Source organism: Biomphalaria glabrata, chromosome 7 (genome assembly GCF_947242115.1).
Source record: "Biomphalaria glabrata chromosome 7, xgBioGlab47.1, whole genome shotgun sequence".
In the NCBI taxonomy this organism is placed as follows: domain Eukaryota; kingdom Metazoa; phylum Mollusca; class Gastropoda; family Planorbidae; genus Biomphalaria; species Biomphalaria glabrata.
Window position 1 is genome coordinate 1,933,174 of NC_074717.1, and position 25,036 is coordinate 1,958,209.

General features: G+C 40.5%; 1 protein-coding gene across 1 annotated transcript; it reads left to right on the plus strand.

The window, feature by feature from the left end:
• Positions 1–3,821: 3,821 nt before the first annotated feature.
• LOC106055097 (basic phospholipase A2-like) lies at positions 3,822–24,836 on the plus strand. Its single transcript, XM_056037008.1, has 5 exons — positions 3,822–3,949; positions 13,985–14,061; positions 16,577–16,736; positions 19,064–19,167; positions 24,683–24,836. Exons 2-5 carry the CDS (start codon positions 14,001–14,003, stop codon positions 24,787–24,789), a joined length of 432 nt encoding a protein of 143 aa, XP_055892983.1. The 5' UTR covers positions 3,822–3,949; positions 13,985–14,000; the 3' UTR covers positions 24,790–24,836.
• The last annotated feature ends 200 nt before the right edge of the window (positions 24,837–25,036 follow it).

Consider the following 25,036-nt stretch of genomic DNA (forward strand, 5'->3'; position numbering starts at 1 on the left):
CTTGGCCTACACGTGGTCATGTGTATGTCTAGCTGACCAGGCTGTTAAAATCAGTTGGACACAGTCTATTTACTTTATGGTCAGAGAGGGTGTGGATAAAGATTTTTTTTCTAGAGTTGGTTACCCTAATGTTTTTAGATCTATATAGGCCTATCTGTTGATTTAACTTAATAGATCTCAATAATAAGCCTTCAGACTATAAAAGGGTGTACTTAATGTTCCTGCAATTAAACAAATATTGTTTGCCGCAACTGAATTAATTAAAACCACTTAATATTGACCTAACTCATTAATCAGATTCCCACTAGAAACAGAAATTAAACACCTCCACGAGGCTCACTAAAAAATTCGGAACAACCTCATTCATAATACTGCATAGAAGCTTTTGGCAAAAAAATGTTTAACATTTTATAATACTGCTACTTTCAAGTGCAAATATTTACTCCCATAACTTCTACCAGGATCTTACTTTACCCTCTTCAAATGCAGACTGTCTAAATAGTTGTTAACTGCATCATTTTTTTTTTGATAATCAAAGTTATTGATATCACATGACCAGAAAACAGGGAGTGCGTTTCAACCCTGACCACATGTTGAAAAGTTTTACAAATTTTAATTAAACTCCTTAGTTAGTAACTAAAAAAAATTAATTAAACTTTTTTTTCCAGTTAAACAATGACCTTCATAAATTTTTTTTTAGTTAAACTAAAAGTTTCTAACTTTTTAGTTAACTTTTGCCCATCTCTAATTACTCTAAATTTGTTTAACAATGTGAGGTTGGGGGTGGGTAGCGATTCCACCTACCGCCCCCTCTCTTTTCATAAATCCACTAGTATTACATTCTGTTACTGAGTCCGAGCCTGAGATGAACTCCTATTGAAAAATCAGAGCAGGAAGGACTAATCCTCCCGTAGTGCTCTGGCAAGAAACTTAGCCGTCCGGCGTAGTGCCTCATAGCTACCATACAAGTCGAGTGACTGCACAGGCAAGTTCCCCCTTAGCTCGCGGAGCTGGGGACACTCGTACAAGACATGCGACACTGTTTCGACGCTCTCTCCACAGTGACGGCATCGGGAGTCAAAGTTAGTGCGGAACCGGGCAAAGTATGCCCCAATAGGACAATGTTCCGTCCTGCACTGCGCAACTATTGACTGCTCTGACCTCCTCAGTCGCCACCATGGATCGTCGCGATCTGGGTGACGCATGCGCTGCCAGACACCACGTGCTCTGTCGGATTCCTCCCAGGACTTTAACCACTTCTCATGAATGAGTGCTCAGATTTGTGTCGTTGCTTGTAAGTACGTGCTTGGTGCTTCGAGGTGTGTGGCTGCCATTGCAGCCTCCCTTGCGAGGGCGTCTGCCGATTCATTGCCCCTCACGCCGCAATGTGAAGGCGCCCACTGCATAAAAACGACAGCTCCAATAGCTCGCGCGGATGTTATCTGCGGCGCCGATTGCCTCTTCTATTACGGGCGACCCTCCCCCGCCGCCACCCATAACTTGGAGACTGGAGCGAGAGTCGGTGACCAACACCACCGTAGTGGCGCTAGTCTCGCGTTGGAGCATTCGGGCCCTAATGACCTCGAACGCCCTAGTTATCCGAGCCAGTTTTTCTCTCCTACCGTACCGGTGGCTATCCCCCCCCCCCCCTTCTTCCGTACCCTACCTTTCAACACGCGCGGACACATAGGATCGTTGTCCTCGTGTAATCACCTCCCCCCCGTTCGGATACTTTTCAACTGAAGTCGAAGTCGAGGGCTCGAGACCATAATGTGACGGAGCATAAACGATGTCCAGATCAAAACTCTCTTGGCTGGATCCTATAGTGTCGGCAAAGCTTCTATAAATAGTTATGTACGACCAAAAAAACTCCCGTGGTTGAATATACGAAAGAGGAGAGAGAGAAAGGGGGGGGGGGGGGAGGCAGTGACCGGGCGCGGCTAGCAGAGCGCGCGCGAGCAGGTGAGGTCACGTCAGTACATCATCATACGTGCGGATAGACAGCTGCCAAAATAACTGACCTGAAAAACTAGGGTCCTGCGATGTAAAGTTTTACCGAATATACTATGTTGTCGGCCAGCTTCTATAAGCAGTTATGTATGACAAATACACTCTGCTTGTCATAGTGTTTCCCATCTCCCCTATTTGGTCCAGAGAAGTAGTAACACTCATTAATAAAATAAATTATAGCTTCTATATAGCGCTACTTTCATGTTTATACAATGCTCAGAGCGCTTTGGTCCAATCTCAGTTGTGGACCAGTGGGAGGAGGAAGTATCTGGAAGAAAGTTTACCGTGCTGCCTTAAGCGCCGCCTTCTCACTCTGCTTGTCACAGTGTCTCCTCCCCCCTCCCCTATTTAGTCCAGAGAAGTAGTAAGTCTCGTACTTTTGCATCTTGCTGCTCTTTCATCTCATTGAAGAGATTTAATAAAGTCTTTGTTTTTTATCAGCCCAGTCCCTATTTGGAGCAGCGGTTCTCAACCTTTTAAGCTCAGCGACCCCTTTTTAAAATCCCCCACTCGGCCGCGGACCCCCCACACACACACACACAGCAAAAGAAGAATCGATGGTCTTAGGCGACCCCTGGCAAATCGTCAATCGACCCCCAATGGGGTCGCGCCCCACAAGTTGAGAACCCCTAATTTGAAGCCATCACAAGGTTACTAACAGCGATACCATTGTAACATTTCCAGAATCCTCCCTTCCATGCCACGATCCAATCACGACTTTCTCTACTTTGTTGTGGATATTGCTTATTTTTATATTGTTCATTGTTGGTTTATTTCTCTTTTTACTATTTCGATTTGCGTGTGTCAGGCCTACCTCCGTATATGCCGTAGTTATTAGCAAATTTTCCAACTATTGGTAAATAATTATTTTGTTTGGAATCAAACAGGTGAAAATATACATGAATGATGTGGTCGTATAAATATTTTTTAAATTATTATAAATATTTAAACAACGAAGATTAAATTACGTTATAGCTACAACATGCCAAGCTTAATCTATCCATCCATCCCAGTGGCGCTACAGCCCAAGGAGGGCTCTGGCCTGCTTCAACACATCCTTCCATTCAGATCTCTCCTGGGTCTTTCGTCTCCACGCCCTAACCCCAAGCTGTTGCAGATCTGCTTCCACATCATCAATCCATATCTCATTCGGGGTCTGCCTTTGGGGTTTTGCCTGTATACGATTTTCGCTCCTCTGTTGTCTGACATTCTTTCAAGGTGACCTGCCCAACGTAGTCTGTTCTTTTTTTTTTTTTTTTTTTATTTCAGTCACTATTGGTGGGTCTTCATACAATAACTCATGGTTAGTGCGTGTCCTCCATCCTGTTTCATCTTGTATTGCACAATAGATTTTCCTAAGAATTTTTCGTTCCCAAGTATTAAGTTAAAAGTATATTATGGTTTAGTATTTTATAAATAATTGCAACTTTACCTTTAAATCATCTGTCCTGAAGTATCTCTAAATTCAGTTATTTTACTAATGGTGTTACTCCAATCAGATATGAATATTTGATTGTAATCTATCTCATGGCACTTTTCTGCCTTTCATCTAGTATTTTTTTCTTGAGTTGTGTAATACACAAGCAGAAGATGCATATTTTAATATTGGTATAACAAAGGATAAACACCATTTTTGTTTCACGTTCTTCTTTGATTTAAGGGAATTAATACTTTTCGTAGGAGCACACCCATCTGACTGCATAAAATTGGCCACAGGTCGTGTTTTGTGAACATTTTCAAAAAGCACAAACTGATAGTAAGGTAATAAAAGAAAAAAAAATGAAGTGTCCTTGACTTATTTCTGCACTGGTTCTTCATTCATTCCTTTATCTTCCTGTCCTTTTAATTATCTATCCTTGTTCTATAGGTATAAATACTTTAAACTTTGGCATTAACATTCAGTGACACGTCCACAGAAGACTACGTTCTTAAGTCTAAGGTAATTGTTCACTATATCTTATTCATGATAAACCAGTAACACAGACTGAAAATGCAAAATTTAAAGATCTGGATCTAGACTCTTGATGTGGATATGACTCTCGATCCGGATCTAGACAAATCTAGACTCTTGATCTAGATTTAGATCTCGATTTAGAATATAGACTAGGTCTAGAGTCTAGATTTAGACTTGGTGTAGATTTAGACTATATAAACTCTAGATCAAGATCCAGAACTAAATCTATAGTCTATAGCCAAATCAAGACTAGATCTAGAAACAGAGTACACAAAAGACTACGTTCCTAAGTCTAAGGTAATTGTTCACTATATTTAATACATATGATTACAAGTTCTTCTTATATAAGCTTACGACCCATGAAAATACAAATACATCTGTCAAAGTTAATTTAAAAATCGTGAAATAATCGCGTATAATAATCAGGCTAGTCTTCGATTCCGAAGATATATGAGAAATGCAGAATTTCCCGGTGCTGCATAGCCCCAGCTGTGACCTACATATTTTGCGACATGCGACGCAGGCATAACCACCGCATAAAATTAAAAGTAATAATAGTTTTTTAAAAACTGATCTCAAGCTGCATGCTTCATAAAGTTTACAGTTGTCTCTTGGCAACGTATCTGGTTATCAAAGACAGTCGAAAAACTCGACCTTATTTTCTATTAAAAGCCAAGGAGGGGGGACAATTCACGTTCTCTGCCTTTCTTCTCTTGGCTTGTACTCCCTAAGAGAAGTGTCAGTTGTTTTTTTTTTTTTTTTACAAAGCTTATATCAACTCTGTCTGTCTGTCTGTTTGGTAAAATGTAATGTACATGTTATTTCTCCCACACCCAATCTCGGGTCAAGCTGAAGTTCGGCACAATTATTTCTAGCACCTGACAAAACACGAATCAATAATAAAAAATAATAATAATTATTTGATTAACTACTGACAGGTAATTAATTATTTTGTTTGGTATCAAACAAGGGAAAGAAATTGTAATTGACAGATGTGCCGGAAGACTGAACCCTGAGTGAAGAGGTTTTTTCTTATGCATTTAAAAAGCGATCATGGAATCATTAACAGAGATACATTCTCCCCCCCCCCCCCCTTTATTTCCCACATAAACTGGTGCTGCATAAAAGTGAAAGATCACTTCATCAATGGACCTCATTCACCAATCGTAAACAAACAGCATTTAGCCACGTGGTGCTCTATCTCTTCTATATAATTTACGATCTCATGTTTAATTCATGATGGTTGTCACGTGACATTTTTTCCCCGTTGTTTCATCAATAAGATCACGTGACTAAATGTTGTTTGTTTACGATTGGTGAATGAGGTCCATTATTGTATTAATGGAGAAAAACTATGTACCGTTACATCCCAGTGCTTCACCTATGGATCTCATGGGAACTGTACTATTTTTTCTTCTTAATGAGTATCAGCAATATTCTTTATGCATAGGGCCGCAAACCATCCGAAGGTTAAATATAATCTTTCTTTTATTAATAGATTATTTGAAGCTAAAGTAAAGGGGAGCATAGACTAAGCCTTCCTGTTTCTTTTCAGCTTCATCTTATTAGCAATGGACTAAAACAAATTGTCTAGATCAGTGGTTCTCAACCTTTTAAGCTTGGCAACCCCTTTTTACTACCCCCCCCCCCACCCTTCCACGACCCCCACCCACACATACAGCAATAGAAGAATCGACGAAAACAATCTAATTATCGATGGTCTTAGGCGACCCCTGGCAAATCGTCAATCGACCCCTAAGGTGGTCGCGACCCACATGTTGAGAACCCCTGGTCTAGATAATAATAAGGCTTGTCTTCGAGTCCGAAGATTAGTGATAAATGCAGCATTTCCCGTGGCGGCGGGAAAATTGTCTAGAATAATTATTATGCTATTGTCGGCTTATTGCTTTAAGAAGCAATGCTGCAATCTTATCTTATAAACTAAAGACGTTTATTAGTAAAAGAAGATAGGAACGTCCCACGCGTCTATCAACTTGTGCATGTTAATTTTAGACTTAAACTTTACTATGTTGTTTTCCTGGCTGATTCAGGCAACCCGTTCCGTGCTTGGGAAGAAGGAGCACTTACATGAAAAGAACACTTGTATGAATGTACTGTAGTGTACTTGTAGTTCTATCTGTATCTCTAAGTTCACTTAGTGCCAAATGAGTGCCTACAAGTGTACTTTGTGTTGACCACAAAAAAAATATAATAAATAAATCCTTTTATTCTTCACTGGCCTCTTTTTGTTTTTTACTCCAAGATAAGAAAAATGTAATTTCAGGCGGCAATGCTGACCTACAGGCGTCTTTACAATGCACAGGTCATGTATCTAAAATAGGGCTTGCGTTAATAACAATGTCATGTGTCTAGAGATAGGTCATGTTCTTAAAACAATGTCATGTTTCTAGAACAGGAGTTCTCAACCTTTGAGTCGCGACCCCTATGGGGGTCGAATCACAATTTTCCAAGGCTCGACTTAGACCATCAGAAAAAAAAAAAAAGATTTTTGTCCAAAATAAAAACTCGACATTGTACAAAATTTGTCTTGGGGTAGCTACTATTTTTTTTATTAATATGATTGTCTTTCGAGAATAGATGATGTGAACAGCGTGAATCATAACCATTCCAAACTTTGCATTTGTCGCAGCACAAGTATTTATTTGTAACCATTGAAATTACTATCCACCAAACGGTCTGACGAAACTCTCCGTTTCAAATCACCAAATAAGTATTTTAAAAAAATGAATATCTTGATCACGCTATAAAAGTAAATAAATGCAAGTCATAAAATCATAATTTCAGTTATTTGTCATTAGTTATAAACAGCAATATTTATATTTTAGTGATTAAAGTTACAGCTTTGGTAATTCTATCAGATATAGACGTTATGGTTATGGTTTTATAACATTAACAAAAACATAATTTCACGCCAGGGGGTCGACGCAATGTTAAAATTGTAAAAAGGGGGTCGCGGAACTGAAAAGGCTGAGAACCGCTGGTCCAGAAAAAGGCAATGTTTCTAGAATAATATAGTGTGTCTAGAAAGAGGCCATGTGTTTAGAGTAATGTCGTGTGTTTAGGAAGAGGCCATGTGTTTAGAGTAATGCCGTGTGTTTAGGAAGAGGCAATGTTTCTAGAAAGAGGCCATATGTTTAGAGTAATGTCGTGTGTCTAGAAAGAGGCCACGTGTTTAGAGTAATGCCGTGTGTTTAGGAAGAGGCAATGTTTCTAGAAAGAGGCCATGTGTTTAGAATAATGTCGTGTGTCTAGAAAGAGGTCATGTGTTTAGAGTAATGCCGTGTGTTTAGGAAGAGGCTATGTTTCTAGAAAGAGGCCATGTGTTTAGAATAATGTCGTGTGTCTAAAAAGATGCCATGTGTTTTGAGTAATGTCGTGTGTTTAGGAAGAGGCAATGTTTCTAGAAAGTGGCAATGTTTTTAGAATAATGTCGTGTGTCTAGAGAGATGCCATGTGTTTAGAATAATGTCGTGTGTTTAGGAAGAGGCAATGTTTCTAGAAAGAGGCTATGTGTTTAGAATAATGTCATGTGTTTAGGAAGAGGCAATGCTTCTAGAAAGTGGCAATGTTTTTAGAATAATGTCTTGTGTCTAGAAAGATGCCATGTGTTTAGAATAATGTCATGTGTTTAGGAAGAGGCAATGTTTCTAGAAAGTGGCAATGTTTTTAGAATAATGTTTTTAGAATAATGTCGTGTGTCTAGAAAGATGTCATGTGTTTAGAATAATGTCGTGTGTTTAGGAAGAGGCAATGTTTCTAGAAAGAGGCTATGTGTTTAGAATAATGTCATGTGTTTAGGAAGAGGCAATATTTCTAGAAAGTGGCAATGTTTTTAGAATAATGTCGTGTGTCTAGAAAGATGCCATGTGTTTAGAATAATGTCGTGTGTTTAGGAAGAGGCAATGTTTCTAGAAAGAGGCTACGTGTTTAAAATAATGTCAAGTGTTTAGGAAGAGGCAATGCTTCTAGAAAGTGGCAATGTTTTTAGAATAATGTCGTGTGTCTAGAAAGATGCCATGTGTTTAGAATAATGTCATGTGTTTAGGAAGAGGCAATGTTTCTAGAAAGTGGCAATGTTTTTAGAATAATGTCGTGTGTCTAGAAAGATGCCATGTGTTTATAATAATGTCGTGTGTTTAGGAAGAGGCAATGTTTCTAGAAAGAGGCTATGTGTTTAGAATAATGTCATGTGTTTAGGAAGAGGCAATGTTTCTAGAAAGAGGCTATGTGTTTAAAATAATGTCAAGTGTTTAGGAAGAGGCAATGCTTCTAGAAAGTGGCAATGTTTTTAGAATAATGTCGTGTGTCTAGAAAGATGCCATGTGTTTAGAATAATGTCATGTGTTTAGGAAGAGGCAATGTTTCTAGAAAGTGGCAATGTTTTTAGAATAATGTCGTGTGTCTAGAAAGATGCCATGTGTTTAGAATAATGTCGTGTGTTTAGGAAGAGGCAATGTTTCTAGAAAGAGGCTATGTGTTTAGAATAATGTCATGTGTTTAGGAAGAGGCAATGTTTCTAGAAAGTGGCGATGTTTTTAGAATAATGTCGTGTGTCTAGAAAGATGCCATGTGTTTAGAATAATGTCGTGTGTTTAGGAAGAGGCAATGTTTCTAGAAAGAGGCTATGTGTTTAGAATAATGTCATGTGTTTAGGAAGAGGCAATGTTTCTAGAAAGAGGCCATGTGTTTAGAATAATGTCATGTGTCTAGAAAGAGGTCATGTTTTTAGAATGTTTTTTTTTTTTAAATGTACCTAGCTGAGAAAATGTATGGGCCGTTGGTCGTTGTTTTGGCTACAAAAACAGATAATTTTAATTATCAAAAGTACTATTTATTTTAATGAACTAGTGTACAAGCTTGCAGAATAAATACACACTACTAGTCATTATTGTTCTAAAAAAATATTGACAGCGTATTAACCCTTAAAATGCGTGTGATAGTTTAGCCTCTAAACATTAAAATTGTAATTTCATTTTGTATTCCTTCATTGTAAAACAGCCCTGCACTTTAAGGGTTAAACATCAAGATTTTGGGCTCCATGCAGAACATAAAAATGAAATTTTTACTTTCAGAGCATAAAAATGAAAATTATCTATTTTATTTTATTTATAGAGTGCTGTTAACCAACCAAATGTAGGCTCAAGGCGCTGTGATAACAATACACACATAAACACGAGAGCAACAATGACAAACTAATCTAAAAAGTTTTAAACAGATTGGTCTGAATGTTCAATTAAAGGGGGGCAATCATTGAGATGAATCACCACGTTATTGTTATTTTTGATGGTCGTTGAGTGACATTGGGTTCATATTATAATGTTATATGTAGGCATTATCAGGATGTATTCTTGCACGTTCACACCTCTTCTAAATGAGGAAATAACTCTTGATGTAGCAGACACATAATATGCATTCTGCAATGCACACACGCACTACATAGAAAATATGATACACAATCTAAGAATAATCAGTAAAAATCCTTTATAGAACTACTTCACAAATATTGTAATAACTTATTAGCTGGTACAATTCTAAACTACCTTATCATAACTCTATAGTGGACTGCTTACAATACCTTTTTAAAGTGACTATCCTCAAATACTGACTCTTACTGACTGCTATCAAGTAACTACCCAGCTCAAGGTAAAAAGTGTTCCCCTATAGAAACCATGACTCACATTATACACCCATAATATCAAAATAAGGTATCCACTGTATGGAACCAGCTTTAAGGGGGTGACCAGATGCCCTATTAAACAAAAAAAAACAAAAAAACAAATGGCCAGTTAGAATAAAAAATCTGAGGCCTAAATGTGAATTGAATTCTTCAAGCTCTCAGATGTAAGATTTTACGGCGTGGTCAAGATCTCGTGAATCCTCGAGGACAGTACGGGATGATGGCAGCCAGGTTTGGTATCCTCAAAGGAAAGCTTCACGGCCAATTATTTATCGACAGGTCCATTACTCCGGAGACAGCGAGGTCAAGCGGTCACGTGACCCACCCCCCAAAAAAAAAAACCAACACCCATATATCGCCACTGTCGTTTCCACTACAGTTACAACAATGATGACAAAAAAATTGAAATACCACCGGGGCATGTTGTTCTGTTGAGAAGAAAGAGAGAGAGAGATAGAAAGAAATAGAGAGAGAGAGAGAGAGAGAGAGTCACTGACGCACCAAAACAGATGGGAGTAGACACTATGAATACGAACATTGCCCAGCATCTGCACTAAATGCCAATAAAATCTCTTAATAAAACCCTAAGAGGCTCGATCGATCAAGCGTCATATAAATTTCCCACACGCCTGGGGGTCTGGTATGTGCTCTGGACTGTCGTCTCGACAATATAATAATAAATTGTCCCTTTCAGACATTACCATCTATGGGGCAGATGATGTAAAGGTCATTTGTCTATGTGAGACAAGGTCATCGAGGGTGTTATGTGGTCAGCACAACGACCAACCGCCTTTATTTTTCTTCAACTAATGTCAGGTACCAATTAGAGCTGGGTGCACTCAGAGGCGCCCTAAGATCCCAAAATTACCCCCCCCCCAGGTCCTCGCCAGGATTTGAGCCCGGAACCCCCAGTTCGGACGCCAAGCGCTTTAGCACTCAGCCACCATGCCGCCCGTCTCGACAATGCCTACTTCAAACCCTACCCGCGCCATGCCCTAGCGTTTTGTGAGGATGTAATTAAGTTCAATTCTTAAGGAACACCACAAATTTGTAAGGGAAAAAAAAAACTTCCGCATTGTCCTCTACAGATGAATCGCATCGGGTTCGAATCCTGGGCTAGGTCAATGTCACATGATTGTTTGATAGCCATTGACATGAGCTAGTCGGAGATCAAGGGGTACAACTATTTATTGTGTTTATGCTGTTTGCGAGTCTTGGACGCTGACTGCAGAGCTAGAGATCTAGAGAGGAGGATCATAACAATGGAATTGAGATGCTATAGAAGGATCCTAGGCATCACTTTCAAAGACCTTAACCCTAACCAAGAGATTAGAGACATGGTTACTGCAGCGATTGGACCCCATGATGACCTGCCAACTATTGCAAAGAAACGCAAGCTTAAAATATATGGCCATATTGCAAGATCCACGGGGCTCGCAAAGACCTTCCTTCAGGTAACAGTACCAGGAAAAAGAAGAAGAGGCAGACAGAGAAAGCGATGGTAGGACAACATAAAAGAATGGACGGGCCTAACATTGATAAAGGTTTCAAACGAGGCAAAGGACAGGGAGGAATGGAGAAAGACGGTCGACAAGTCTTGCTTGGTGCCCCAACGGTCCAACAGACTAAGGGATAGGTAAGGTAAGGTAGGATGTTTCAGGTGGAGAGTTATGAAATATGGGCAAGAAGTCTCGTTCTGAGAGTTGACCACATAGTCAGAAGTGAGTAGTCGCCATGTACTTGAAGCGCATGGATGTTTAATGCAGTTGATTTAGTATTACCAGTTGTGTTCTATATTTCGTTGATTTATATTGTGAATTTTGTGAGATGAAGCTTGTGCGTGTATTGATGGCTGGAGTATACTAAGTATTTCATTTTATGGTCAAATAAATATTTTGTCTGCTGATGAAGGACTTAATTGATGAATTTTAATATTTGTTGTGCTGTACTAATTAGAAAATACGAAAAACATGCATATATGTAACCCTGCCGACCAAGTAAAACAAAGGACGTTTGGGCCATGCGGCCTTCATCAGCTACAGAACAACATAAAAGAATGGACGGGTCTGCCATTGGTAGAGGTTTAAAACAAGGCAAAGGACAGGGAGGAATGGAGAAAGACGTAGACCTACGCGACAACAAGTGAAGGAAGACATCTTTAATTGAAGGTGAAAGTGAAGGAAGACATCTTTAATTGAAGATGAAAGTGAAGGAAGACATCTTTAATTAGACACTTTTACATGCATAATCAAATGTCACTTAATACGTAAAGTAAAGCTCCCCTTTCAGACCTTGTGGTCTATAGGGCAGATGATGTAAAGGTCATCTGTTTCTGTGGCCTACGGTTAACGAGGGTGTCATGTGGCCAGCACAACGACCAACCGCCTTTACTTTTCCCTAACTAATATCAGGTACCCATTAGAGCTAGGTGGACTCAGAGGCGCCCGAAGATCCCGAGATTAAAAATCCCACTCTTCACCAGGATTCGAACCCCGGTCCCCGGTTCGGAAGCCAAGCGCGTTACCGCTCAGCCACCGCGCCTCCCACTTAATAAGTAGTGACAGTTAATCCTACATATTGGCCTAATTACATCCCTGATTCAAATTAACTGATACAATTACACTTAATATAAGCTTTCTAAAATATACATTTTAAAAAATGTTTTTCATGTTTTTTGTATTTTAAATTGTTACTAGAGTCTTCACAAAATTTCATTCTGATTTATTTCCAAATCGTGACTTCCAACTGGCAATCGTAAAAACATTTCTGTCGGAATCTAAGTCTTCCGATAAGAATCTACCATTCCTACGACCGACATTGTGACGTAATTGATAAGGAAACAGATTTAAACAATCAAGACCGAAAAACGTGTAAACGAAAATGAATTAGATCTCGATCTGTTACGAGATTTACGAGATCGTAGACCCGCGGGCTAAATCTGAATAAAGCATGAGCAGAGGCCATATTCTCTTCAATGTAAATACGCTGTATCTAAAGCATGTTATTTTTTTATTTTTTGTGTGTGTGAAGAAAAGCATAGATTAGATCTAATTTTCTTTTACTTTTTTTAAAATATTGAATATGCATATTTTTCTAAACATTTATTATATATATTTTTTAAATGTGGACGCCCCTTTAACAGTGATACCGTTTTCGGCTGAACGGTCTTACCATGTGGTAAATGAGGTTCTGGAGTGGCTAAGTAGCCTTTTTAGTATACTTCTGACTAGTTCTGACTCTTAATTGTCACGTCTCAACGAGCTTTCATCGTCAGTATTAGTGTACATGGTTTACTAAACTATAAGAATATAAGCATTTTTTTTTTACTAATTCAGTTATACACATCAGTGTTTCCCAAAGTGTGGTTCGCGGACCCCCATCTCTCTATTCCAACCCTCTCTTTGTGGATTCCATTGATTCCATTATTAAAGAAATGAATTAATTTTCAATAATTTGTCACTGCCAGGGTCGAGCTTCGATGAGGGAAACGAATTTTATTGAACTCCCATTAACGCCTGTTCACTGAGAAATCTTCTGTCGAGTGACAACCTCCTAGAGTTTATGAATCTAACTTGATTAGAGGCAACCTTTGCCCTTAGTGAACGACTTCCCCAGCTAAGTACGTTGTCGTAAACTGCTATATGCGTATGATTCTATTTTCTGGTCAACCGGGAAGCGCGTTAGTGTGCTTTAACTCTTTCTCTCCTAACTGACAATATCAACGTTGATTCCACTAGAATGTGGTAAATAATTACGGAGAGAAAGAGTTAAGAAACGCTCCAAAAAGGAATCCAAGCAGATGTAAATTCGTTACAACCCTGTTACCTATGGCTCGCATCCGAGGACACTCTGGCTAAAGTTGAGGCCCGATGGTGGTGTTCTCCGGTAAGCCGCATCGGCTGCGGTAAAGTACACAAAAAAGTACTGCATGTTTAAAATACTTAGCTTCTCAACGCTGTCTTATTCTGAACATCGGATGCACCAAAAAATCTATGAGGTCACCTTCATTTATGAAAATCTCTACAAAAAAATCTTTTAACTCTTTCTCTCCTAATCGACGATACCATCGTTGATTCGACCTCATTAAATTAAGTTAATGTTTCATTTCATAAACTTTACTTTGACTTAGATAAAAAAGAGCATGCACTCCCCTTTAATTCTATACCAAATAAAACATTTTTTGATAACAAACGAAAAAGTTATTGACACTTAGTCATAACAGGGGTAGTGAAATAGTAATGAGCAAAATGAAGAATTCCTTCAAAACGTGGGGAAATAATTACGGAGAGAAAGAGTTAATCCATGTAATCCTTTCTCAACAGAAACTAGTCCAGCAAGATGTTCTCATTCCCACGTGTTGCTCAGATCACTCTGCTGAGTACTGCACTGACCCTTGTAGGTAAGTCAGCGACTAAGTTGTATACATTGTTTAATATGGTGGCTACTGTAAAAGGTTGGCACAAGCTGGCCGAGGGTTAGAGCATATGACAGTTATCCAAAAGGTCTGAGGCTAACATCTTAACTTTTTGATTAGCTTTACCTTTTTAACCTTTACCTATCCCTTAGTCTGTTGGACCGTTGGGGCACCAAGCAAGAATCGTCGACCGTCTTTCTCCATTCCTCCCTGTCTTTTGCCTTGTTTAGAGCCTCTTTCGATGGCAGGCCCGTCCATTCTTTTATGTTGTCCTACCATCGCTTTCTCTGTCTGCTTCTTCTTCTTTTTCCTGGTACTGTTCCCTGAAAGAAGGTCTTTGCTAGCCCCGAAGATCTTGTAATATGGCCATAGATTTTGAGCTTGCATTTTTTCCACTATAGTTAGCAGGTCATCATGGGGTCCGATCGCTGCAGTGACCCTTTCTGATAAAGAAAAATACAATGTAAGAAAGCATTGCTTTTTTTTATTGTATTATTATTTAATGTCAATGAGTTAACTAGGTCATTAGAGTTTTTAAAAGTCCAACACCTGGGCTTGACGTGTAGCCCTAACTCTGCTGCCTTGAATACCCAAACTGTATGGGCACTTGCCATTCCTCTGGATACATCAGCTGTGTAGAGAGGGTGGAATTATTGTGTTGGCGTCAACGTTACGAGGCCCCGTGGTGGATTGACCTGTATAGGCCCCCTGCGTTTTGACATTCGACATCATGACATGAGATAATCTACTTAATAAATATATGAGTAAAATTCTATTTGTTACAGTATATAAGTGAAATAAATAACAAAACAATAATCATTAAGAGTCTTTGAATGAATGATACCGTTGTTTATTGGCGACAAGCGACAAATCTCAGTTCATATCGCCTCACGTCCTGCTTTCTGTAAGGCAAAGGTCATCTATAACATCATTTCAATCAAAGCTGTCTAGAATTTTTGACTACACTTGAATAGCAAGAATACATGCCAGTGGCGTAATATTTAATATTTCATGTAAAATCATTTTTCACATTCATTTGGGGGACTTTCGAAATCGTCCCATCCTCCCACCCTAACTACGCCACTGCATTTACCTCATTTCTATAAGATGATCCATAGCTGCTACGCGACTGAAGGAGGCCATAGAATATAGAGATTGACAAACAAATGGATATATATATATTCAGTAGAGTGTTGGATATGATGGAGCCAAGGTAACAAAAGTGATCAACAATTTCTAGTGGTTGGCCATTAATGCTTACTTGAGGACATCCTGTATGGCGATCTAATAGAAGGCAGGAGAGCAGCTGGTCGCCCACTTTTACGTTATACGGATGTATGCAAACGCGACATGAAGCTCTTCAAAATCGACACTGGCAACTGGGAAGAGGTGGCACTGGACAGATCCACATGGAGAGAGAGCATAAAGGAAGGGTCACAGATTGCAGATGTCATACACAACAGAAGCAGAAAGAAGGGTGAAAATGCAACGGCGCCTGGTGATTATATATGCCCAACCTGCGATCGCAGCTGTGTATCAAGGATTGGCCTCTTTAGTCTCACGAGAAGTTGCAAAGGGAAAAGATCGTCTCTCGAGACGTAAAATACCACAGAACAGAATGTATATATTATATATATATATATATATATATATATATATATATATATATATATATATATATATATATATATATATATATATTATATATATATATATATATATATATATATATATATATATGTATAGATAGATAGATAGATAGATAGATAGATAGATAGATAGATAGATAGATAGATAGGTAGGTAGGTAGGTAGATAGATAGATAGATAGATAGATAGATAGATAGATAGATAGATAGATAGGTAGGTAGGTAGGTAGGTAGATAGATAAATAGATAGATAGATAGATAGATAGATAGATAGATAGATAGATAGATAGATAGATAGATAGATAGATAGATAGATAGATAGATAGATAGATAGGTAGGTAGGTAGGTAGGTAGGTAAATAGATAGATAGATAGGTAAATAGATAGATAGATAGATAGATAGATAGATAGATAGATAGATAGATAGATAGATAGATAGGTAGGTAAATAGATAGATAGATAGATAGATAGATAGATAGATAGATAGATAGATAGATAGATAGATAGATAGATAGATAGATAGATAGATAGATAGGTAGGAAGGTAAATAGATAGATAGATAGATAGATAGCTCTATAGATAGATACATAGATAGGTAGGTAGGTAAATAGATAGACAGATAGATAGATAGATAGATACACACCTATATGATATTGGGTGAAGTTACAGCAAAAAAAGGATGGCTAGAGTGTGTTATTGTTTTCTGTATATATTGACATTATAAATATTATTTAAATGCTATTGGCCAACATTCTTGTAGTTGTTCAGCACCAGCCTGACTCAATAGTGAAGCAACACCCGTTCTCCGATGTATTCACTGTATTAGTATTGTCATTATTTCTTCATTACACAGCGGGCAGAATACTATCAGGCTCGGCTGGGTCATCTCGAGGCCTGCTCACTCTGGACGAGGTCATTACGACCTATACAGGGAGGAGCTCCCTGGATTACAATGAATACGGGTGCTACTGTGGGTTGGGCGGAGGAGGCACACCCGTGGATGCAGTAGACAGGTACTGGACCTCACTCACCAACCGTAAACAAACAACATTTAGTCACGTGATCTTATCGAGAAAACAACGGGGAAAAAACTGTCACGTGACAACCGTCATGAATGAAACATGAGATCGTAAATTATATATAGAAGAGATAGAGCACCACGTGGCTTAATGTTGTTTGTTTACAATTGGTGAATGAGGTCCAATGTGATATAAAGTTTATTTTAGTAAACAGGTAATTTAGATCTATGTTTGTATAAGTAAGCGGCTCTATGCTTCTAAAGTAGAGCGCTGCTGAGTTGTCATGGTACTAGAGTAGGGCTACAGCGAGGCTTTTAATTACTGGAGCCATGATTCTAGAGTAGGGCTACAGCGAGGCTTTTAGTTACTGGAGCCATGATACTAGAGTAGAGCTACAGCGAGGCTTTTAGTTACTGGAGCCATAATACTAGAGTAGGGCTACAGCGAGGCTTTTAGTTACTGGAGCCATGATACTAGAGTAGGGCTACAGCGAGGCTTTTAATTACTAGAGCCATGATACTAGAGTAGGGCTACAGCGAGGCTTTTAATTACTGGAGCCATGATTCTAGAGTAGGGCTACAGCGAGGCTTTTAATTACTGGAGCCACGATACTAGAGTAGAGCTACAGCGAGGCTTTTAGTTACTGGAGCCATAATACTAGAGTAGGGCTACAGAGAGGCTTTTAGTTACTGGAGCCATGATACTAGAATAGGGCTACAGCGAGGCTTTTAGTTACTGGAGCCATGATACTAAAGTAGGGCTAGAGAGAGGCTTTTAGTTACTGGAGCCATGATACTAGAGTAGGGCTACAGAGAGGCTTTTAGTTACTGGAGCCATGATACTAGAGTAGGGCTACAGAGAGGCTTTTAGTTACTGAAGCCATGATACTAGAGAAGGGCTACAGCGAGGCTTTTAGTTACTGGAGCCATGATAATAGAGTAGGACTACATCGAGGCTTTTAGTTACTGGAGCCATGATACTAGAGTAGGGCTACAGCGAGGCTTTTAGTTACTGGAGCCATGATACTAGAGTAGGGCTACAGCGAGGCTTTTAGTTACTGGAGCCATGATACTAGACTAGGGCTACAGTGACGGCTTTTCGTAAGTGGAGCCTATGGGCAGAACTTTTTTTTGGACGGAGTTCCAATTCTCTTCAAGCTTTAATATAGATACACTCAATAATATACATATACGTTGGAAGCCAAATCTTATTGAGAAGAATAATACAGAGTATTTGTACATACACTCTCATTATTTTCGTATATTAATATGCTTTTGAGTAAAAACAAAAATTGTATATGTTTTAAATGGTGAGGCACTGTACAGCCTCTCTCTGTCTTAAATACGGCCCTGGGTTGCTACCGTGTAGATCAGTTAAAGGATGGGTGTGTATATTTGCATGTGTCTGTGTGTGTCTATTTAAAGTAAATGTGTCTATGTATGTGTCTATTTAAAGTAAATGTGTTTATGTATGTGTGTATTTAAAGTAAATGTGTCTATGTATGTGTCTATTTAAAGTAAATGTGTCTATGTATGTGTGTATTTAAAGTAAATGTGTCTATGTATGTGTCTATTTAAAGTAAATGTGTCTCTGTATGTGTCTATTTACAGTAAATGTGTCTCTGTATGTGTCTATTTAAACAAATGTGTCTATGTATGTGTCTATTTAAACAAATGTGTCTCTGTATGAGTGTATTTAAAGTAAATGTGTCTCTGTATGTGTGTATTTAAAGTAAATGTGTCTATGTATGTGTCTATTTAAAGTAAATGTGTCTCTGTATGTGTGTATTTAAAGTATACGTGTCTACGTAAGTGCGTGTTTAAAGTAAATGTATATATGTATGTGTCTATGCATGTGTCTTTGTATGTGTGTATTTTAAGTAAATGAGTATATGGATGTGTCTGTGTATGTCAAGATATAAATAGCTTATTTGAATCCTAGATCAGTGGTCAAAGGTTAACTACGTTAATAGGCGGATAGAATAAAAACCAGCCACCTTAGCAAGTCATATATCTATTAGTATCAACAATCCACTTGCTTCGGTTAAAAGCGGACAAATGTGTAGCCGAAATAAAAAGAGATTCACAAAAACGTTTACGCTTTTTTGTCTTTAACCCTTAAAGTGCGTAGTTGTATTAGGCTACATTGAGTGCATAAAAAATGGAATTACAATTCTGATGCTTAGAGGTTAATCTACCACACGCGTTTTAAGGTTTAAAAATTCAGTGTCGTAATGTGACTATTAAAAATTAGATGCAAGCATTCATTAATGTGATTAAAGACAACCGGATGTCAACTCTTGTCTTTTGAAACATGTCTAGATGTTGCCAGGCACATGACCGTTGCTATGGAGAAACTAGCTGTTGGATTACACATATTACCTGGACAGAAATCTACTGTGCTGCTGGGTACTGCGTGTGCTTAGGTAAGATTTCCATAAGCGTGTACGTTTAGTTTCATTTCTGAGATTTTGCCTATGACAGTGTCTCCGTAACTGTTTCATGATCCGTGAATAGGTGCTCTAAGAACTACTGGAATAATTAACCCACGCGAATTCATCTCTCTTATAAAAATAACCCATTGTGTTCCGCTGTCTACTGAGAGTGTGCGAATTGTTCCGTTAAGAAAGCACTGGCTTATGTGATTTACCCCATTCAGACCTTGAGATCTTCAAGACCTAATGTAAATGCCCTCTGTTTCTGTAGATGAGGGTTAATGGGGGCGTCCTGTGGCTAACATTACCACCAACCGCATTTACTTTCCCCAATTAAAGTCAGGTACCCATTAGAGTTGGGAGCGTCCTAAAAAGCCCGGAATTTAAAATGTCCAGTCTTCACTGAGATTCGAACCCAGGACCTCTTGGTTCGGAAGCAAAGCGTTTAACCACTCAGCCACCACGACCCACTTCCTTTAAACAATAAGTTCAGTTTTTTTTTGTGTTTTGACTTGATAAGAACTCTGTAAACTAGCTTACGTTTACACTGAGCTTATGCTAAGCTACATACATTTACCTACATTTACCTACATTTACATACATTTACATCCATTTACATACATTTACATCCATTTACATACATTTACATCCATTTACATACATTTACATCCATTTACATACAAATACGTACATTTACATACAAATACGTACTTTTACATACATTTACATACATTTACATACATTTACATACATTTACATACATTTACATACATTTACACATGTGCCTTGATATTGCACTCCAGAAACACAATTGTTAAATGAATACAATCAGAAAGAAAAATCAAATGACTTAAAAAAAGTATCAGTCGCTAATTAAAACACACACACACACAACTCAGTTAATACACGCCAATACTCGTTGAATGTAATATAATCCCACTTTTTTTTCGCTGTAAGAATGTCTGCAATTTATACAATATTTCGCAATGGTTAACGAGGTAGATTCGGCTTAAAGCGTTAACAATTACGGGTTAACCGATTGCCAGAATGGCTTTATACAGAGAAGTAAACAGCATATTTGGATATCGCCGTACAAGTTTCTAATATTTCATTATATAATTACAGTAGCAAAATTTTTTTGTCATTTCTGTTTTAAGTCAGTCAAAACATTTTCTCTACATTTCACTGATTCAGTCAAATAATTACTAGGCTATAATCTCTTACCGTGGTGACCGCTGTATCTTGCCGTGGTGACCGTTGTATCTTACCGTGGTGACCGCTGTATCTTACCGTGGTGACCGCTGTATCTTTCCGTGGTGACCGCTGTATCTTTCCGTGGTGACCGCTGTATCTTTCCGTGGTGACCGCTGTATCTTTCCGTGGTGACCGCTGTATCTTTCCGTGGTGACCGCTGTATCTTACGCTGTATCTTTCCGTGGTGACCGCTGTATCTTACGCTGTATCTTTCCGTGGTGACCGCTGTATCTTACCGTGGTGACCGCTGTATCTTACGCTGTATCTTTCCGTGGTGACCGCTGTATCTTACCGTGGTGACCGCTGTATCTTTCCGTGGTGACCGCTGTATCTTTCCGTGGTGACCGCTGTATCTTTCCGTGGTGACCGCTGTATCTTACGCTGTATCTTTCCGGGGTGACCGCTGTATCTTACGCTGTATCTTTCCGTGGTGACCGCTGTATCTTACCGTGGTGACCGCTGTATCTTACGCTGTATCTTTCCGTGGTGACCGCTGTATCTTACCGTGGTGACCGTTGTATCTTACCGTGGTGACTGCTGTATCTTACCGTGGTGACCGCTGTATCTTTCCGTGGTGACCGCTGTATCTTACCGTGGTGACCGCTGTATCTTTCCGTGGTGACCGCTGTATCTTTCTGTGGTGACCGCTGTATCTTTCCGTGGTGACCGCTGTATCTTACGCTGTATCTTTCCGTGGTGACCGCTGTATCTTACGCTGTATCTTTCTGTGGTGACCGCTGTATCTTACCGTGGTGACCGCTGTATCTTACGCTGTATCTTTCCGTGGTGACCGCTGTATCTTTCCGTGGTGACCGCTGTATCTTTCCGTGGTGACCTCTGTATCTTTCCGTGGTGACCGCTGTATCTTACGCTGTATCTTTCCGGGGTGACCGCTGTATCTTACGCTGTATCTTTCCGTGGTGACCGCTGTATCTTACCGTGGTGACCGCTGTATCTTACGCTGTATCTTTCCGTGGTGACCGCTGTATCTTACCGTGGTGACCGTTGTATCTTACCGTGGTGACTGCTGTATCTTACCGTGGTGACCGCTGTATCTTTCCGTGGTGACCGCTGTATCTTACCGTGGTGACCGCTGTATCTTTCCGTGGTGACTGCTGTATCTTTCCGTGGTGACCGCTGTATCTTTCTGTGGTGACCGCTGTATCTTACGCTGTATCTTTCCGTGGTGACCGCTGTATCTTACGCTGTATCTATCTGTGGTGACCGCTGTATCTTACCGTGGTGACCGCTGTATCTTACGCTGTATCTTTCCGTGGTGACTGCTGTATCTTACCGTGGTGACCGCTGTATCTTTCCGTGGTGACCGCTGTATCTTTCCGTGGTGACCGCTGTATCTTACGCTGTATCTTTCCGTGGTGACCGCTGTATCTTATGCTGTATCTTTCCGTGGTGACCGCTGTATCTTACCGTGGTGACCGCTGTATCTTACGCTGTATCTTTCCATGGTGACCGCTGTATCTTACCGTGGTGACTGCTGTATCTTACGCTGTATCTTTCCGTGGTGACCGCTGTATCTTACCATGGTGACCGCTGTATCTTACGCTGTATCTTACGCTGTATCTTACCGTGGTGACCGCTGTATCTTTCCATGGTGACCGCTGTATCTTACGCTGTATCTTACCGTGGTGACCGCTGTATCTTACGCTGTATCTTACGCTGTATCTTACGCTGTATCTTACCGTGGTGACCGCTGTATCTTTCCGTGGTGACCGCTGTATCTTACGCTGTATCTTACCGTGGTGACCGCTGTATCTTACGCTGTATCTTTCCGTGGTGACCGCTGTATCTTACGCTGTATCTTACCGTGGTGACCGCTGTATCTTTCCGTGGTGACCGCTGTATCTTTCCGTGGTGACCGCTGTATCTTTCCGTGGTGACCGCTGTATCTTTCCATGGTGACCACTGTATCTTTCCGTGGTGACCGCTGTATCTTTCCGTGGTGACCGCTGTATCTTACGCTGTATCTTACCGTGGTGACCACTGTATCTTTCCGTGGTGACCGCTGTATCTTTCCGTGGTGACCGCTGTATCTTACGGTGGGGACCGCTGTATCTTTCCGTGGTGACCACTGTATCTTACCGTGGTGACCGCTGTATCTTTCCGTGGTGACCGCTGTATCTTACCGTGGTGACCGCTGTATCTTTCCGTGGTGACCGCTGTATCTTTCCGTGGTGACCGCTGTATCTTACCGTGGTGACCGTTGTATCTTACCGTGGTGACTGCTGTATCTTACCGTGGTGACCGCTGTATCTTTCCGTGGTGACCGCTGTATCTTACCGTGGTGACCGCTGTATCTTTCCGTGGTGACCGCTGTATCTTTCCGTGGTGACCGCTGTATCTTTCTGTGGTGACCGCTGTATCTTACGCTGTATCTTTCCGTGGTGACCGCTGTATCTTACGCTGTATCTATCTGTGGTGACCGCTGTATCTTACCGTGGTGACCGCTGTATCTTACGCTGTATCTTTCCGTGGTGACTGCTGTATCTTACCGTGGTGACCGCTGTATCTTTCCGTGGTGACCGCTGTATCTTTCCGTGGTGACCGCTGTATCTTACGCTGTATCTTTCCGTGGTGACCGCTGTATCTTATGCTGTATCTTTCCGTGGTGACCGCTGTATCTTACCGTGGTGACCGCTGTATCTTACGCTGTATCTTTCCATGGTGACCGCTGTATCTTACCGTGGTGACTGCTGTATCTTACGCTGTATCTTTCCGTGGTGACCGCTGTATCTTACCATGGTGACCGCTGTATCTTACGCTGTATCTTACCGTGGTGACCGCTGTATCTTTCCATGGTGACCGCTGTATCTTACGCTGTATCTTACCGTGGTGACCGCTGTATCTTACGCTGTATCTTACGCTGTATCTTACGCTGTATCTTACCGTGGTGACCGCTGTATCTTTCCGTGGTGACCGCTGTATCTTACGCTGTATCTTACCGTGGTGACCGCTGTATCTTACGCTGTATCTTTCCGTGGTGACAGCTGTATCTTACGCTGTATCTTACCGTGGTGACCGCTGTATCTTTCCGTGGTGACCGCTGTATCTTTCCGTGGTGACCGCTGTATCTTTCCGTGGTGACCGCTGTATCTTTCCATGGTGACCACTGTATCTTTCCGTGGTGACCGCTGTATCTTTCCGTGGTGACCGCTGTATCTTACGCTGTATCTTACCGTGGTGACCACTGTATCTTTCCGTGGTGACCGCTGTATCTTTCCGTGGTGACCGCTGTATCTTACGGTGGGGACCGCTGTATCTTTCCGTGGTGACCACTGTATCTTACCGTGGTGACCGCTGTATCTTTCCGTGGTGACCGCTGTATCTTACCGTGGTGACCGCTGTATCTTTCCGTGGTGACCGCTGTATCTTTCCGTGGTGACCGCTGTATCTTACCGTGGTGACCGCTGTATCTTACGCTGTATCTTACCGTGGTGACCGCTGTATCTTTCCGTGGTGACCGCTGTATCTTTCTGTGGTGACCGCTGTATCTTTCCGTGGTGACCGCTGTATCTTTCCGTGGTGACCGCTGTATCTTTCCGTGGTGACCGCTGTATCTTACGCTGTATCTTACCGTGGTGACCGCTGTATCTTACGCTGTATCTTACCGTGGTGACCGCTGTATCTTACGCTGTATCTTACCGTGGTGACCGCTGTATCTTACCGTGGTGACCGCTGTATCTTACACTGTATCTTTCCGTGTTGACCGCTGTATCTTTCCGTGGTGACCGCTGTATCTTACCATGGTGACCGCTGTATCTTTCCGTGGTGACCGCTGTATCTTACCGTGGTGACCACTGTATCTTACCGTGGTGACCGCTGTATCTTTCCGTGGTGACCGCTGTATCTTACGCTGTATCTTACCGTGGTGACCGCTGTATCTTACCGTGGTGACCGCTGCATCTTACCGTGGTGACCGCTGTATCTTACCGTGGTGATTCAAACGAGCTAAATTCTTAAAAGGTTCTTCTTAAAAATCTTGATCTTTGATGAAATATATAATTACGTCATTTAAAGAAAATGTCAATATTTGTGGATGAAGAAAGATAGGGAAGATGGCTGTTTTTTAATTTACAGTCAGTTATAAATATCTAGAGGCAGTAGGTTTGATTTCGTATTATCTAGGGACACTGGAGTTCATAGAAAGATGGAATCTGCTCTTCGGCTACGAAGGAGTTGCTACTACCTAGAGGCAGTTGATTTGATTTCATGGTATTATCTATTTCTTTTTCAGATCCTGTCGGTACGTGCGAGCACGAGGCTTGCTCCTGTGACGTCGAGTTTGGGGAATGTTTACAGAGAGCTCACTACAATCCTGCACACAAAAACTATTGCCCCTAATTAACAACACATGGGGTCTCAGGGAAATAAAGACTAAGACTGCTATATTGATCCTTACGGAAATTTGTTGTGATTACAAGTTTTCTTATATAAAGACAACACAACAGAAACATACACATAAAAAGAACAGACACAATTTAAAGAGTTCATTCAGCGACAACACACAGGCATCTTGGTTCTTTTCACGTTTCCTGATCAACGGCTGGCGTTGATATAGTCTGACCGAGTAAGGCAAGCAAAGGAATAT